Here is a 15,718-nt window from a genome sequence, read left to right as displayed (position 1 = left end):
TTCCTTCTGTCCTGTGAAAGAGTTCAGGTCCAATTTAAAGTAAACAAAAGATGCATTCCTTTTAAAGTCCACTCCCTTCCCTTGTAGTCAATTAATACAATCCTATTTTTTGTTACAAATGTATAAAAGAAGAGAAATGCATAGTAATCGGATCTCTGTATTTTATACATTGTGAAGGGATAATATAAAGGGTTACACAATAACAAAACATGCAGCATGCCTCCAGGAGGTTTCTTAGAATATTCTTTTCTTTTGCAAAATAATTGTCATAGCATCAAAATATGAGTTGCCTTTAATGTCAGCATTCAATACTCATAGTAGAAAAGCGCATCGAGTGACAATTTTGGTGTTTAGAATTGTCCTTAGAAAATAGAGTCCTAAAGCTTTATATTATTTATAATAATATCAGTAGTTCTCTTCGTAGAGTTAAGCATCTTACGAATATTAAACATGCATAGGTTCCATAGTAGAGGATTTGGGTGATATGTGCAAATATGGGTGTCAGAAAAGACTTAGAGAAATATTCGGGTCATAAAAACCAGGCATTTAAAAACCCTATTCAAAATAAATATACACACAGATATTGGCACGTCCCACACTGGAACTCTATGGCAGGATACTTGTTTCCAGTGCAGTAAAAGGAAACACAACCAACACATTACATCTAAAAGGAGGGGGAGTCTTTTGGGGGGTTCGTACAGGAAGACAATAGTGCTTTTGGCCTTTCTACCTGATGGTCAGTGTGCTTTGCATTGTCTAAGTCTTGGCTCAGCCCATGTGCTTATATAAGGATCTGTCTCGAGGGATCTGAACTTGATTGGCTGTCATCTTATGATGAACGTGGTAAACCGCTAGGATGATGACAATGGCTACACCCAGGGTTAATCCTAAAATGAGCGGCAAGGTTTCTTCCAACTGTTTCCGCTGATCAGTGAGGCACTTGTACTCTAGAATGAGAAAATAAATACTAGTAAGTTTCCGATATATAGGCTTGCTCTATAAATACCAACATGATGTATGATGCAATACAAATACGTTACAGTATATAGCAAAATGCATACAGTATAAAAAAGGTGAACCTGAAAAACTATAGTTAGTGATAACTAGTTCAATAGTTCCCTTCTGCGCTTACCACACGCAGACTCCTTCCCCTGACTGACATTCAACTGGGGGAGGAGCCTGCATGTGGCAAAAGCAGCAGAGAATTACTGATCTAGTTATCATGTGTATTTAACTCCTTTGGTCAACCATGGTGAGGCCTGTTTCAAGTAGAACCTGTCATGTAAAACCGCTGTATGGTCTTGGCCACCATGCTGCTGCTTAGTTTCTGGGTGCTGGTGATCTTCTTATAGCCTAGGCCATCTTTATGTAGAGCAAAAATTCTTCATTTTAAGATCCTTAGAGAGTTCTCTGACTCATGTGCCATGTTGAATTTCTAAGGCCCCGTATGAGTGGGTGTGAGAGTGATAATACCAATTTTAACACACGTGCTCCACATTCGCACCTGAGAGCTTGTACCACTAACAAGTAACATGATCTAGGGAAGGGAATAGTTCTAATTAGGCACAATTTTTACATTCTTCACTTAGGGAGGGGTGCACTCATTTTTGTTGCCAGCAGTTTGGACATTAATGGCTGTGTGTTTCAATTATTTTGATGGGGCAGCAAAGTTACACTGTTAAGCTGTACACTGACTACATCACACCAAAGTGTCACATCTTCAGTAATGTGCCAAGAAATAATATAATAAAATATTTACATAAATTTGAGAGGTTTACTCACTGTGACTCAGGTCAATATAAAGTGCCTGAGTGCCTTTAATAAGAGTGACTGATGAAATTTAGGCACTTTATATTGACCTGAGGAAGTGGGCTAGCATCCGGGAAATGTGTTGTCTTTCTTATGTGCATCAAATAAATATTACATTCTACTTCACATGGTTTGTTCCTAGAAGGAGGTAAGACCAAACTACTTCTAATATTATTACTATAGGAATGGCAATTGTTTCTTAGGGCGCCTCCTACCGTTTACCCTTAGTATTAGTCCAACCCTTCGGGGTAGAGAATTGTATATCATCATATTACAATAAATCGAGGGAGAGCGACCAACCAGTGCCTGTGCAGCAGACCTGGGATACTGAATGAGAACGGTTTAATTTCCCATAGGCTCTGGTTGCAGGAGTACAACTTTCCCTTGTGAGTTTAATGACTAACCACCAAGAGTCGTCACACAGTTGTATTTCTATAAGACAAGCAGGTACATTTCACCTAGGCAGCAACAGAGCTGCTTTATTGCCTGTAATTATTATAAAAAGGCTATGTAAATGTCTAAAAAAAGCAAAAAGGGGGCGCAGAAGACACTAGCGCCGACATATAATGGATGCTCTATTCATCCCTAAACTATGGGCACCGTTGAGGACCATCATAGAACTGTAGGATACATAGCTTAAGAAGCAAAAAGCCCCCCCCCCCCTCCCCAGCACACCTCCAAACCATTGAGTGACCATTTATTCACAAATCAGTACATATAATAGGGCTATATGGCATGTATTGCCCAAAAGTGATTATATGGTTGCCTAATTCCTTCAAGGTGTCTAGGCAAGCTTCTTTTCTTCTGAATCATTTCTTGACTGACACCTTCTGGCTTAGAGGCCCCTACACAGTTACAATAATGGCCATGCAAAAAATAAAAAAAAATTCTTAATCATTTTGAGTGGCTTTTTCCCATACAAACATGATTTTCATATCTCTGCTGATCAGTGTTTTCTACTTAGTGGAGAGGAGAATGAATGTTTGAGAGCAATATATTGGTGCCCATGGTGGTACATAACAATAGCAACTGGGTATAATTTTTCAGTATGCAATCACCAGCAAGCAGTTGGTGGACATCAGATGACTCCTGTATACACACAGAAAAGGTGCCACAGCCAATATCAAATGATCTTTTCAGGTGACCTAAGATGCAAGTGTGTACAGGGCTTAGTCTTATTGCACCACCCAGCAATTCAGGTAGCACACTGTAAGGGGTAGAGGAAGACTTTGTGTATTATTTGCATAACATGACACCTTCATATAGACAAAGTAATGCATGTGTAACTAACACCTCTCACTAGATATTTGTCTTTTGTTGGAAGCTATTTAACAAGGAATTTGCTCCAGCAAAGAGATCAGTTATCTTTGCAAATCATACTTTCTCCATCTCTCATCTCATTTAACTCTAGAGCTACGTACACCCACTAGATAAAAGTCAGCCAAAATGGGCAGCAAAAACTGCTTTGGGTGGCAGTCGTTCACACATGTAGTATGTGCATGGTGGCCACCTGATGTTGTTTAAGGATCCAACATGCCAGATACTTAACAAAATCCAAGTCCCAAGCAGCACCGATCACAGCCCTACGCAGCCCCAATCACAGCCCCAGTGTCTTTCTCACTCTCCTCACCGATAGGAAGCTGCTCAATCCTGGATGGTAGCGATGTGTCTGTACAGCATCAGGCCCCAAATTGTCCCCTGAGGGATCATTTCCAGATACCCTACAGGTGAAAATGTACCCATTTTGCCATGAAGCCCCTTAAAAGTCCTGGTGCAATCAATTAGTCCTCCTATGTGCAATTTAAATGTCGCATGATCTGCCAGTATAAACACGCCTTTCCAGAAAGGCTCCAGAGGCTTCAACACAACTAAGCAAGAGGCAGAACACCATGAAGACCAAGGAGCTCTCCAAACAAGTCAGGGACACAGTTGTTGTGAAGTACAAGTTAGGGTTGGGTTATAAATAAATATCCAAAGCTTTGAATATCCTCCAGAGCACCATCCAATCCACCATCAACTGTATCTTAACGAAACCTAAAGTTAGGCAAAAATGGAGGCTACCATTTTTACTTTGACAGACATGCTGATTTTTCGGCTTCAGTACAAGTAGTCCCCAGTCAACAAACAAGATAAGGACTGTAAATTCATTCTTAAGTTCCATTTGTATGTAAGTCAGAGCACTAGGTCCTCCTGTGCCTCCAGTGTCCCCCTCTGTGCCACCTCTGTCCCCCTGTGCCTCTGCTGTGTCCCTTGTCCATCCATTTTCCCCTCTGCTCCTCTGTGCCTCCACTGCCCCCACTGCACCACTTGTGTCCACTCTACACCTCCACTGTTCCTGTTATGTATACAGCCTCTGTACCTCCTGGATCCCTATTGTCTCCATCTGGGCCATCTCTCCTTCCACCAACACCCCCTTCTTTGCTTTCATTGTCCTCATATGCCCCCTCCTTCTGCCATAATCCCACTCTGCTTCCTCCTGCCTTCACTGATCCCACCTCTGAGCCACCACTGAGCCTCATCGTGCCACCTGTATTCACCTGTATCCCTTTGCTGTCCCTATATGCCCCTTCTATGCCTCTGACTGCCATCACAGATTTGCTCAGTGCCTCCACCTGCCACCAAATACATCTTAGTGCCTCATCCTGCCATTACTGTACCTTCTGCCACCCATTGTGCCGCCTGTGTCCCCCTCTGTGCCTCAACTGTCCCCATATGCCCACACTATGCCTTCTCCATCCTCTGTAGTCCCACTCAGTGCTTCTTCCTGCCTCCACTAACCCCCCTCACCCCAGAGCTGCCATTGACCCCAATTGTGTCACTTGTGTCCAGCTATGTGCCTCCACTGACCCCACATTTCCACTCTATGCCTCCTCCTGCTACCCCCACCCCAAGCTGCCACTGACCCCATTGTGTTGCACCTCCTTTCATTTCAGGTTTACTTTAACTCTCAAAAAAATCATACAAGCTTATACTTAAGTAACTAGCATTGTATGAATGTATACAGCATAAAGTTTAAAAAAAAATCAACGCACTCAAAACTTATACAATATATAATAATTTAACATATGCAACCATGCTAGTAGGAGAAAGGGGCATTTAGTAGAATAAGAGGGTCAAACCACCTTTTCTTTATGGAGACATTAAACAACTGCCTTCAATTTATTCAGCAGCTCTTAGAGTACTCTTAACTTAGAGTGCCTCATAAACATTGAAACCGAGGTTGAAAAAAAGGGGCAGTAAGCGGATATCAGATGCTGCTGGGCTATATGTCCTGGGAGAAAAGGCATAATAACAAGCATTTCCCCACAATTATTTGATACCGCTTTCACCCAGAAACATGACATTCTCATTAGACAGATCTGTGGACTGATAATAACAGGTAGACAGAATAAAGACCTATTCCACACCGAAATATTTATTTGGTGGGATGTTCATTTAGCTCTGAGTAGACATTCCCTTTGCCATTGCTGCAACACAAAGCCTATCTATAGGAAAAATGTTAAGAGAGAGATGAGATTAGTGAATTATTGTATCAATTTAAATATTTCATCCCAATGGAAAGATGTTCCAGGAAAATGCTTAACCAAATAAGAAGATTTAATATGACTCTTCTTAATACTGACCTTATCTTAACCTTGGGTTTCCTGTAGGTTCCTATGTAGTACTGTGACTCCTTCAGCTATTACATAAATTCTACATAGGGAGCAAAACAAGCCAGTATGAAAAACTGTAAAAGGGCTTTTTCATAACTGTTAACTAAACTACACTCTGCTTGCTTGTATGGGTTGGGATGCTTCCAAGAGGCACAGACACCAAAAAGCCTAATGAATTGTTGTAGACAGTAAATCATCCCAAGACAATTATTGTACCTTCACTGTAGACAAAGTCACTCTTAAGGTCAAATGGCTGCATATGGACCTCAGACAAGTATAAGACCACCGTTTTCTTCTGGTCAGTGGAGGTTAGGCTAACTTTCTCTGTAGCCTCACACTCATAGGACATTCCAACTGGTGTAGTCATAAGAGACAGGTGATGACTGGTGGCAGTTTGCTTCCCAGCTAAAAAACATGGAGGCAGTATGGTCACACAGGAGTTACATATGTAATTCACATGTTTTTTGTACAGGTTATATAAGTAAAACAGAAAAAAAGGCAGAAAACAATGGATAGCTTAAATGAATGGTAAAGAGTAAACTATTAAAAATAATCTTATTGCCATGTGCTACAGTACATAAAATATTTCTTGCTATTTCATTTTTAAACTTTGCTTAAGAGGACTAAGGTATGTACACCATGTATCAAACCTCATTTTCATGTAATTTTGTTACAGTGATTATATGTGATTCAATTTTCATCCATACCAATTCAGGGCCAATAATTGTTCCATAAAGCTACATCTGATTTATTTCTATAAAAAAAAAATATATATATATCCAGTCCTGAAGAGTCAAAGGCATGTTTTTGTAAATTCTGATGGATTCACAGAATAAATTGCTTTATTTAGCAGTGGCAGGGGTACAGATGGGTGAGCCAGGGGCAGAAAAAGCAAGGACTGCATTGTACTCAGCAACATGAGATGAACATCTGTGGTTGACGCATCATCAGTCAACCGCACAAAATGACTCAGCGACTGACTGCCTCTCTACAACTCCTCTCCCATCCACATTAAGTTCCATTATTTTTCCTGCTGGTGCTAATACTGTAATTGCGGGGTTTCACTATTTACACGGCTTTTCTTTGTAGGGGCTTCTAAGTAAGCATTTTCAGGCCGTGTCCTACGTTACACAGCATACAGTAGTAATGATCACACTGCAGCAAGTTCCTGGTAGGGGGCGATGAACCGGTGATGCTGTAGTATTCAGACTCAGGGGTGGACCTCGCACAGCAGTTGACGCAGTCCTGCAGATACTCACGTCTGGCTCCATTTTTGAAGTATGTAGGTTCTGAGGGATCATACAGAAACTGGATTTTGTTCATTTTCCAGTTCCTTCCACTGGACTTAGTGGAGTCTTGGACATCCTGTAAATTATCAATACAACCAAATGTTGGTTAAATCATAAATTAAACAAACACACACTTTGATCAGTAGACCATACTCTGCATTGTGCCGATTATTAACAAGGTGTTATATACAACACTGATAAATGTGCTGCAATGCTTTACAGAATGCCTTGAAAAACCCATGTCTCAGACTGTCCCTCAGAGGAGCTCACAGTCTTGCATTCCTGCCACAGACTAGGGCTAATTTTGGGTGGAAGCCAATTAAATTACAATTATGTTTTTGGGTTGCTGATGAAGATTCTTAATCATGTTTGGGTGGAACGCAAGTCATATGACTACTGTATTGTGATTGTACTACTACTAACTACTATACAACATGATATATACCGTTGACTATACAGAAATTCCTTTTGTTTTATGAAATCAGAAAAAAAGCTGGATACTTCTTAAGATCTCTGCAGTTGGATCACACAGACCTGTCTCATGCAACTGTCAGAGTGAGTCATAGATTGCAGTACTTCTGTGTCATGATTAGCAGATAACAGAACACTGAGCACCCATACCTTGACAAAGAACAACTTCAGTGTGTAGGCTTTGTCTAGCCAGGACAAATGCAGCTCAGACTCGTTATTCCAACACTTCCCTTTGATCTCAGTGTCTCTGGGCAGCTGGATCGTGGATTCTTCTGTATCCCACTGAAACAGATAAGCAATTATGCTGCTGTAAAGCATAACTGAAGCCTAAACACTGTTGAGATATCCATTGGACTGAAACTAGGGTACAGCAATATTAATAATAAATAGGATACATTTTTAAGACAAATAATAATAAAACAAAATAAAGCAATGCACCAGCAACCACTCTTTGCTGTACTGAAGTTACCAGGGCTTAATGAGTCTAAATAACTCTGCTGGTATCATTGAGGTTACTCATCTGTTATCAAAGTACTTCATGTTAAAGGGCTGTGCTTCGAATTACATGACCTTGCCTAAGGTATAGATAAGGTTTTTAGTCACTGTGCCCTTCTATGAGTAGAAGCAATGCGAGTAGTACTTACATCCACCTCATTACTGGAAGGGACTTCATAGGGCACAAGTATCCTAGCAGAGAATTCAGCCATAAGACATGTGGTCCCATTTTCCCGTATGGCAAATATGTTTTTCTCAGGATTGCTGGACAGACCTGAAAGGTTCTCCACTTCTTGTTCTGCCACATTAGAACCAATGGTGTCTGTCAAACACAGAAAGTTCATCATTTATGCCACTAATTATAAACAATTCTATGTAGTACATGTGACTCTAACCAACTGCAGTGAGCCAGCTTCCCAAAGCCCACCTTATGCCTAGTACACACCATACAATTTTCTGTAAGATTTTCTGTTAGATTTACCTGCCAGATAGATAATTTCCAACATGTTGGAAATTATCTATCTAACCATCTATCTGCCTAGCAAGTAAGCATTGTTCTACTCAGCAGGAGATAACCAGAAGGCAATGCACCAGAGATAATGACCAGTCTCTACCAGTATTTTACAGAAAATAATCGTATTACAGAAAATCTTACAGAAAAAATCTAACAGAAAATTGTATGGTGTGTACTAGGCATTAGATCAAGTTTACTCATCGATTACACAACCTTAACCCTAAGTAACAATGGCAATAATAGTTATACTTACATAAAAGAAGAAGGAGCTGGAGCCCTAGAATAGAGGCACCCCCTAAGATATCCATACTGGTTAAGAAAAGGCAGAGCCGCGATGTATGCTGACAGTTACTACACAGTGTTCAGAGGTCTCCCCCCCTGACAAAGCACTCCTTCAGTGGTCGGATCCCAGCATAGAAGAAAACACAGTATAGTCGGCACTAGTGTCAGATCCGCACGCTGTACAGAGCAGTGGAGATCTCTGTCTGAGGTGCTGAAGCGTATTATGCAGCGTGGAGTGAATTCTGCTGTCCGAGGTTCTGAAGTCCGCGGTAGAAACGGGCTGTCCCAGGTGCTGAAGTCTCCGATAGACGCGGTATTATCCGCTCTCCCAGGTGCTGAAGTCTGCTATAGAAGCTGTGTAAATGCGATGCCGCTGTCCAAGGTGCTGAAGACTGCGATAGAAGCTGTGTAAATGGAACGCCGCTGTCCCAGGTGCTGAAGACTGCTATAGAAGCAGTACAAATGGAACTGCTGTCCAAGCTGCTGAAACTCTAGTCTTCACAGAACTCTGCTATCCAAGGCACTGATACAACCAGCGGACCAGGCTCGTCTCACCTCTGCATCCCGGAGAGCAATAAAAAGAAAGCAGGATTACAAACGACTCTCCTAATAGACTGCACACAAAATCTATAAAGCCACGCTTTGCAGATGAGTACTATTGTCTCAGCCTAGCAGTCACTCAGACATTATTAGGCAGTGTATTATTATTATTTTTTCACAACTCCTGTTACTCAGCTCATAGTGTGAAACCCCTTTATGTAGGATTATCTGGAAGTGAATGGTTTAGTAGAATGTAAGACGGTATGGGGTCTGTCAGAAACCTTATGGCTGCGGTGAGTCATGCGTGTGATTAGTAAGCATACTTTTTAAACACAAGAGCTGCAATGAATAAGAAAATGTGCGTTGGTAAAGATTTCAGTACCTACCTCATATTGCTGAACACACAATCCGCATTCCTGATAAAGGAGAAAGCTGATGAGTGTAAAGTTAGACTAACGCCCCCATGGAAAGGGTGGCAGCGTGATCAGCCCCCTCATTTTCTACATAAGGGAATGCCTAGAGAGGTGGCACAGTCCGCAACTTCTTCCGCAGCTGGAGGTCTGCGCATCCTTCCACAACTATTATTTAAATAACTTGTGGTGGACACAAGATCATTTGACAATTGGTGAGGCTGTGTATTGTAAGCACTGCTATGCCACATGACGGTGTGTTTGCTCATTAATCTTAGTCTGTTGCAATGCATCATGTTCTGTATGACTCACCCTGCATGTACATTGCCCTAGTCTTGAGTCCGTTATTATGAATTCTCACCTTTGTCTCCCCCCCCCCACTTCAGTATTTGCACGGGACACCAGTGAACAACATTGCTATGGGACACTATCCATTTCCACTGACCTTGAACGTCCTGCTGTTGATGAGTTTTATGTAATTTGTCCACACTTTGTAGCTTTTATTGGCACCTTTTATTTGTTCTACCTCATGCTGGGAACGATATCACTGCTACCTGCAAGTGATGCCCGAGAGTCTCCACACTGCACAGGCTGATTGCAGCTGAGATTGCTGCAGTAATATTTGTGAAGAAACAATATTTCTCTTTATGCTATAAAACAGTTAATTGTTGTACAATTATGACCACCAGTGTATTTCTTCTCAGCCTGTTCCCATCCCATATCCCCTTCACCAGACTGTCAAGCTAAGTATGAACTGTCAGTAACTGTCACCCATAGGACCAATCCCTTAGGTCAGTGATCTACAATCTTGGCTCTCCAGCTGTGAAGGAACTAGAAGTCCCACAATGCACTTGCCTTTATGAATCATGACTGTGGCTGTCAGACTCCTGCAATGCATTGTGGGACTTGTAGTTCCCTAACAGCTGGAGAGCCAAGTTTGCAGATCACTGCTTAGGTGACAGTTCTGTGCATGAGCGCATACAGATGCATTCCTCAGCTGGGACTAAGCGGTGCATAATGTTGCGATGGGAAGGGCAGAAGGGGCAATGGTGCACTGCACAACAGAGCAGCTTCTGGCAGGTGGGGAAGGGAGAGGAATAGTGTACTTGGCCATCACTTAAATCTGTAAGTTACTTTGGGGAATACCAACTTCAGGGGCAGTCTCAGCCAAAGTCTAGGGTAAGTAAGAGGCTTCTGAGTCATCATTATCAACTGTTCTATTGAGCAGAAACCAGTATGACCTCAAAAGAGGTCACTATTTGGAGTCTATTTCAGATTTTGATGGCTAGAAATAGAACAGATGAAAGAAAATCATAGATCTTTACATGAAAGCAGCTAATCATAAACACACAAGCATACCCTACAACAGTCCCAATTTGAGTGTAATTATCTGGAATTTGCATGCCCCTCCTACTGTCCAGCCCCCAGAATCTGGAATTTGCATGCCCTTCCTACTGTCCAGCCACCCAGAGTCTTTTGTCCCTGCCTATTCATGCCACACTTTAGTCCCAACCATATGTACATAGAACTCTGTAGAAAAAGTCCCGGGGCCCCTGCACAATGTGTGGCTGCATTGTTTAACTCACCTGTCCTGGCATTCTGCTCTGTCCATGCTCCATCTTCAGCCTCACTGCCTGCCTCTTCTCCATGACTAGAGATGTCGCGAACCTCCGCGAAAAAGTTCGCGAACCGCAATAGACTTCAATGGGGAGGCAAACTTTTAAAATTTAAAAAAATTCTACTGGCTGGAAAAATTATAGAAACCATGTTTCAAGGGCTCTAATACCTGGAGGCCCACCTCATTGAGTGAAATACACATCACTGCTGGAGGCCCGCCCCTCCTCCCTCCTCCCTCCTCCAAGCAAGGTCCTTATACCATTTGACTCAGTTGTCTGCCTACACTAATTAGTTATGGGACAGCTGCTACACACTCTGCTAGAGAGATTTTAATTAGTCTCTTGTGGGTCCCTCCCTCCTCCCTCCACCCTTCTCCCTCTTCCCTCCACCCTCCTCCCTCTTTCCTCCACCCTCCTCCCTCCTCCCTCCACCCTCCTCCCTCCTCCCCCCTCCTCCCTCCACCCTCCACCCTCCTCCCTCCACCCTCCACCCCTCCACCCTTCTACCCTTCTACCTACTCCCTCGTCCTTCCTACCGGAGGGAGGAGGGTCTCATCTGCCAGGGAATTATACTATTTCAAAAACCAGTTTACATACCATGGCTGGGAATCAAACCCGGGTTTCACTGTGTGGTGGGAAAGTCACCCTAACCGCTGTACCACAACAGTACTAACTGAAGCTGGCCTAGCATTTACCTTTTATGCTCAATGCAATAGAAACATTAGGTTGCTTAAAGGGAACCTTAACTGAGAGTGATATGGATGTTTCCTGTAAACAATACCAGTTGCCTGGCAGTTCAGCTGATCTTTGTGACTGCAATAGTGGCCGAATCACACCCTGAAACAAGCATGCAGCTAATCCAGTTTGACTTCAGTCAGAGCACCTGATCTGCATGCTTGTTCAGGGGCTGTGGCTAAAAGTATTAGAGACACAGGATCAGCAGGCGATTCAGGCAACTGGTATTATTTTAAAAGGAAAAATCCATATCCTTCTCCGTTTAGGTTCCCTTTAAGGATTTGTAGCATAAAAGACAACTCACATTGGCAGGGATTTGAACCCGGGTCTCACTGTGTGGTGGGCAAGCACCCTAACCACTGTACCACAACAGTACTAACTGAAGCTGGCCTAGCATTTACCATTTATGCTCAATACAAGAGAAAAAGTAGACAAGACAAATAACATTTATATCACACTTTTCTCCTGGCGGACTCAAAGCACCAGAGCTGCAGCCACTAGGGCATGCTCTATAGGCCGCCATATCACTCCATGTCACTCTCAGTAACGACCAGCTAACGCCGATAGGCGTTGGCGGGTCGTTAGTGGTATAGCATGGAAACGTCCGCTCGATCGAGCGGCCTTTCCATGCCAGTTCACGGAGGCTGCCTCCGTGAACAGTGTGCGAGCCGCCGATCGCGGCTCACACACATAATGTAAACACGCGGGGAAGAAATCCCCGCTGTTTACATCAATACGGCGCTGCTGCGCAGCAGCGCCGTGACGTAGATCGGCGATCCCCGGGGATCACCGGCATCTGATAGGCAGAAGCCTATCCTATCAGGCGCAGGACGGATATCCGTCCTGCGCCGCTCAGAGGGTAAGGGAGAGGGAGGGAACGGGCGAGAGGGCAGAGAACGCTGCGGAGGGGGGCTTTGAAGAGCCCCCCTGCTAAGCAAATGCAGCCGGCGGCGATCAGACCCCCCCAGCAGGACATCCCCCTAGTGGGGAAAAAAGGGGGTAGTCTGATCGCCCTGCTGCACTCCTGATCGGTGCTGCGGGCTGTAGAGCCCACGCAGCACCGATCACTGAAAAATCCCCTGGTCCTTAAGTGGTTCCCTTTAAGCAACCTAATGTTTCTATTGCATTGAGCATAAATGGTAAATGCTAGGCCAGCTTCAGTTAGTACTGTTGTGGTACAGCGGTTAGGGTGACTTGCCCACCACACAGTGAAACCCGGGTTCGATTCCCAGCCATGGTATGTAAACTGGTTTTTGAAATAGTATAATTCCCTGGCAGATGAGACCCTCCTCCCTCCGGTAGGAGGGAGGAGGAAGGAGGGACCCACAAGAGGCTAATTAAAATCTCCCTAGCAGAGTGTGTAGCAGCTGTCCCATAACTAATTAGTGTAGGCAGACAACTGAGTCAAATGGTATAAGGACCTTGCTTGGAGGAGGTTGGGGGGGCGGGCCTCCAGCAGTGAGAGCAGTGTGTTTGGCAATAATGTGTCTGCTGACAGTGATATGGAGAGTCAAAGTTTTGCTCAATAGAGCATTATGGGGCAAATCGAACTTCCGCAAAAGTTCGCCTGGTGCAGACAGTCGGGGTAAAGGCAGAGCACTAACAGAGCAGCACACAGTGACAGGTGAGTTATTAAAATGCCTTACAATGAAGCCATGCATTGGAGCACTCGGGGGAGACCCATGGAGCACTCAGGGGAGACTACCCAGGGGGTTGTTGTCTGCAGCTGGCTCAAGGACCCCATTGAATGTCTTTTCTTAGGGGTAGGGTTCCTCTAGGTTATCTGTGTCCCAGTTCAACTTAAACAGGCCCTGTATGTGCCCTGGCTTTTGGTATGGGTGGCATGTATTCACACAGTGTGTGTGTGTGTGTGTGTATGTGCTCTGGCTGCTGGTGAGTATGTGCGTGTTTATACAGTGTATGTGTGTGTGTGTGTGTGTGTGTGTGTGTGTCTGTGTGTCTGTGTGTCTGTGTGTGTCTGCCTAACTGCTAGTGCGTGTGTGTGTTCATACAGTGTGTGTGTGTCTGCCTAACTGCTAGTGCGTGTGTGTGTTCATACAGTGTGTGTGTGTCTGCCTAACTGCTAGTGCGTGTGTGTTCATACAGTGTGTGTGTGTGTGTGTGTGTGTGTGTGTGTGTGCGTGTGTGTGTGTGTGTGTCTGCCTAACTGCTAGTGCGTGTGTGTGTTCATACAGTGTGTGTGTGTGTGTGTGCGTGTGTGTGTGTGTGTGTGTGTGTCTGCCTAACTGCTAGTGCGTGTGTGTGTTCATACAGTGTGTGTGTGTGTGTGTACATGTGTGTGTGTGTATGTGTCTGAGCGATGCTCCCATGTTATGGGAGATGGTGAGCAAGGGTTTACGCTGTGGTGCTGTCCCTCGGCCTCACTCCCCAAAGATGCCCATGCAAAATGCTGAACATCCACCACCACCTTCCACCGCTGCATCTGGTGGTCTCCTTTAATAAGGAGACCCCCAGAGCTTCCCGTTGGGCCGCCACACATTGCTGCTGCACTGTCACCCCTGTCAATTTACCTACCTCCAATGGACATCCGCCCCCCCTTGGCCACAAGTCCTGTTGCTGCAATTACAGTATATCTCTCACTGTAATTACTGTCTGTCAGAGCCCTATCAAAGCATTCATGATTCACTGTCTGGACAATTTTCATTGGCTCAGACAGTGGACTAATGGGGAGCCCCGGTGGGAACTTCAAAGATGCTTTACCAGTGCTCCAAGAGACAGTACTTATGGTGAGAGATGCACTGTAATTACAGCATCGGGACTTGCAGCGAGAGGTGGCAGATGTCCAGCAGCAGCAGTAGGCAAATTGACAGGGGCGACGGTCCACCTAGGGATGTTCTGCAGTTATGTGCGGTGGCCCAACGGGGAGCTCTGGGGTTCTCCTTATTAAAAGGAGACCCCCAAATGAAGATAGACGCGGATGTTGGGCGGGTGCACGCACATCTCTGGGGAGCGAGGCCAAGGTGCTGTAGGACAACACCATAGCATAAAACCTCGCTCCCCATCTCCCATAACATAAGAGCATTGCTCAGACACACACACACACACACACACACACACACACACACACACACACACATACACACACTGGGCTTGATTCACTAAACCGTGATAACTCATATCACGGCCGTTTTTGTGCACATTTTCGCGTTTGCGCGTGATCGCAAATTTTTGTGCGCAATCGCAAGTTTTCACTCGCAATCACGAATTTTCATTCGAAATATCTTCACCTTTTCATGCGAAAATTCGCAATTTGCACGAAAATTCATGATCGCGCCCAAATGCGAAAATGTGCACAAAAACAGCCGTGATATGAATTATCATGGTTTAGTGAATCAAGCTCAATGTATGAACACACACACTCATTAGCAGCCAGAGCACATACAGACACACAGTGGCATAGCTTAGGAGCTATGGGCCCTAGTGCATGTTTTACATTGGGCCCCCGAAAGCACTGTATACACAACAATTGATACGGTGCACTAAAACCTGCTAAGGACAACCACAGTGTCAAAGATTCAAGAAGGGGATTGTGAATAGTTTGGTAATGATTACTATTATTCACAGCATCTACAGTATAGAAGTCATTATTATGAGCACAGGACCAATAAAGAGCAGTGGTTGAGGGAGGGCCCCTCTGCGCCCTTTCTGGTTCAAGGGCCCCCGGTGCGGTCGCAGTTAGAGATGGCCCGAACGGTTCGCCAGCGAACTGGGACCAGCAAACTTCAATGGTCCATGATCGCTGCGAACCGCGAACTTTTCCGGAAGTTCGATTCGCCCCCATAGTGCATCATTAGGGTCAACTTTGACCCTCTACATCACAGTCAGCAGGCACATTGTAGCCAATTAGGCTACACTCCCTCCTCGAGCCCCCCCCCCCCCCCCT

At 44.4% G+C, this 15,718-nt stretch overlaps 1 protein-coding gene across 2 annotated transcripts in view; it reads right to left on the bottom strand.

Moving 5' to 3' along the window:
• Positions 1-276: 276 nt before the first annotated feature.
• Positions 277-15,718, bottom strand: part of LAMP5 (lysosomal associated membrane protein family member 5) — a 37,546-nt gene continuing 22,104 nt past the window's right edge. Inside the window, exons 1-7 of one of the 2 annotated variants that reach the window (XM_068279627.1) lie at positions 9,440-9,639; positions 8,485-9,070; positions 7,867-8,039; positions 7,373-7,504; positions 6,722-6,827; positions 5,679-5,867; positions 277-947 (exon numbers count right to left, since the gene is read on the bottom strand). In XM_068279627.1, the coding sequence (XP_068135728.1) occupies positions 769-947; positions 5,679-5,867; positions 6,722-6,827; positions 7,373-7,504; positions 7,867-8,039; positions 8,485-8,539 (834 nt within the window). In that variant the 5' untranslated portion in view covers positions 8,540-9,070; positions 9,440-9,639 and the 3' untranslated portion in view covers positions 277-768. Of the gene's footprint in view, positions 948-5,678; positions 5,868-6,721; positions 6,828-7,372; positions 7,505-7,866; positions 8,040-8,484; positions 9,071-9,439; positions 9,640-15,718 lie in introns of those variants that run through there. The other variant, XM_068279628.1, reaches the window with a different exon arrangement.

The sequence above is a fragment of the Hyperolius riggenbachi genome, chromosome 4 (genome assembly GCF_040937935.1).
Source record: "Hyperolius riggenbachi isolate aHypRig1 chromosome 4, aHypRig1.pri, whole genome shotgun sequence".
Lineage (NCBI taxonomy): Eukaryota > Metazoa > Chordata > Amphibia > Anura > Hyperoliidae > Hyperolius > Hyperolius riggenbachi.
The sequence above is the reverse complement of the archived record's forward strand: the minus strand, read 5'-3'. Positions and strand labels throughout refer to the sequence as shown.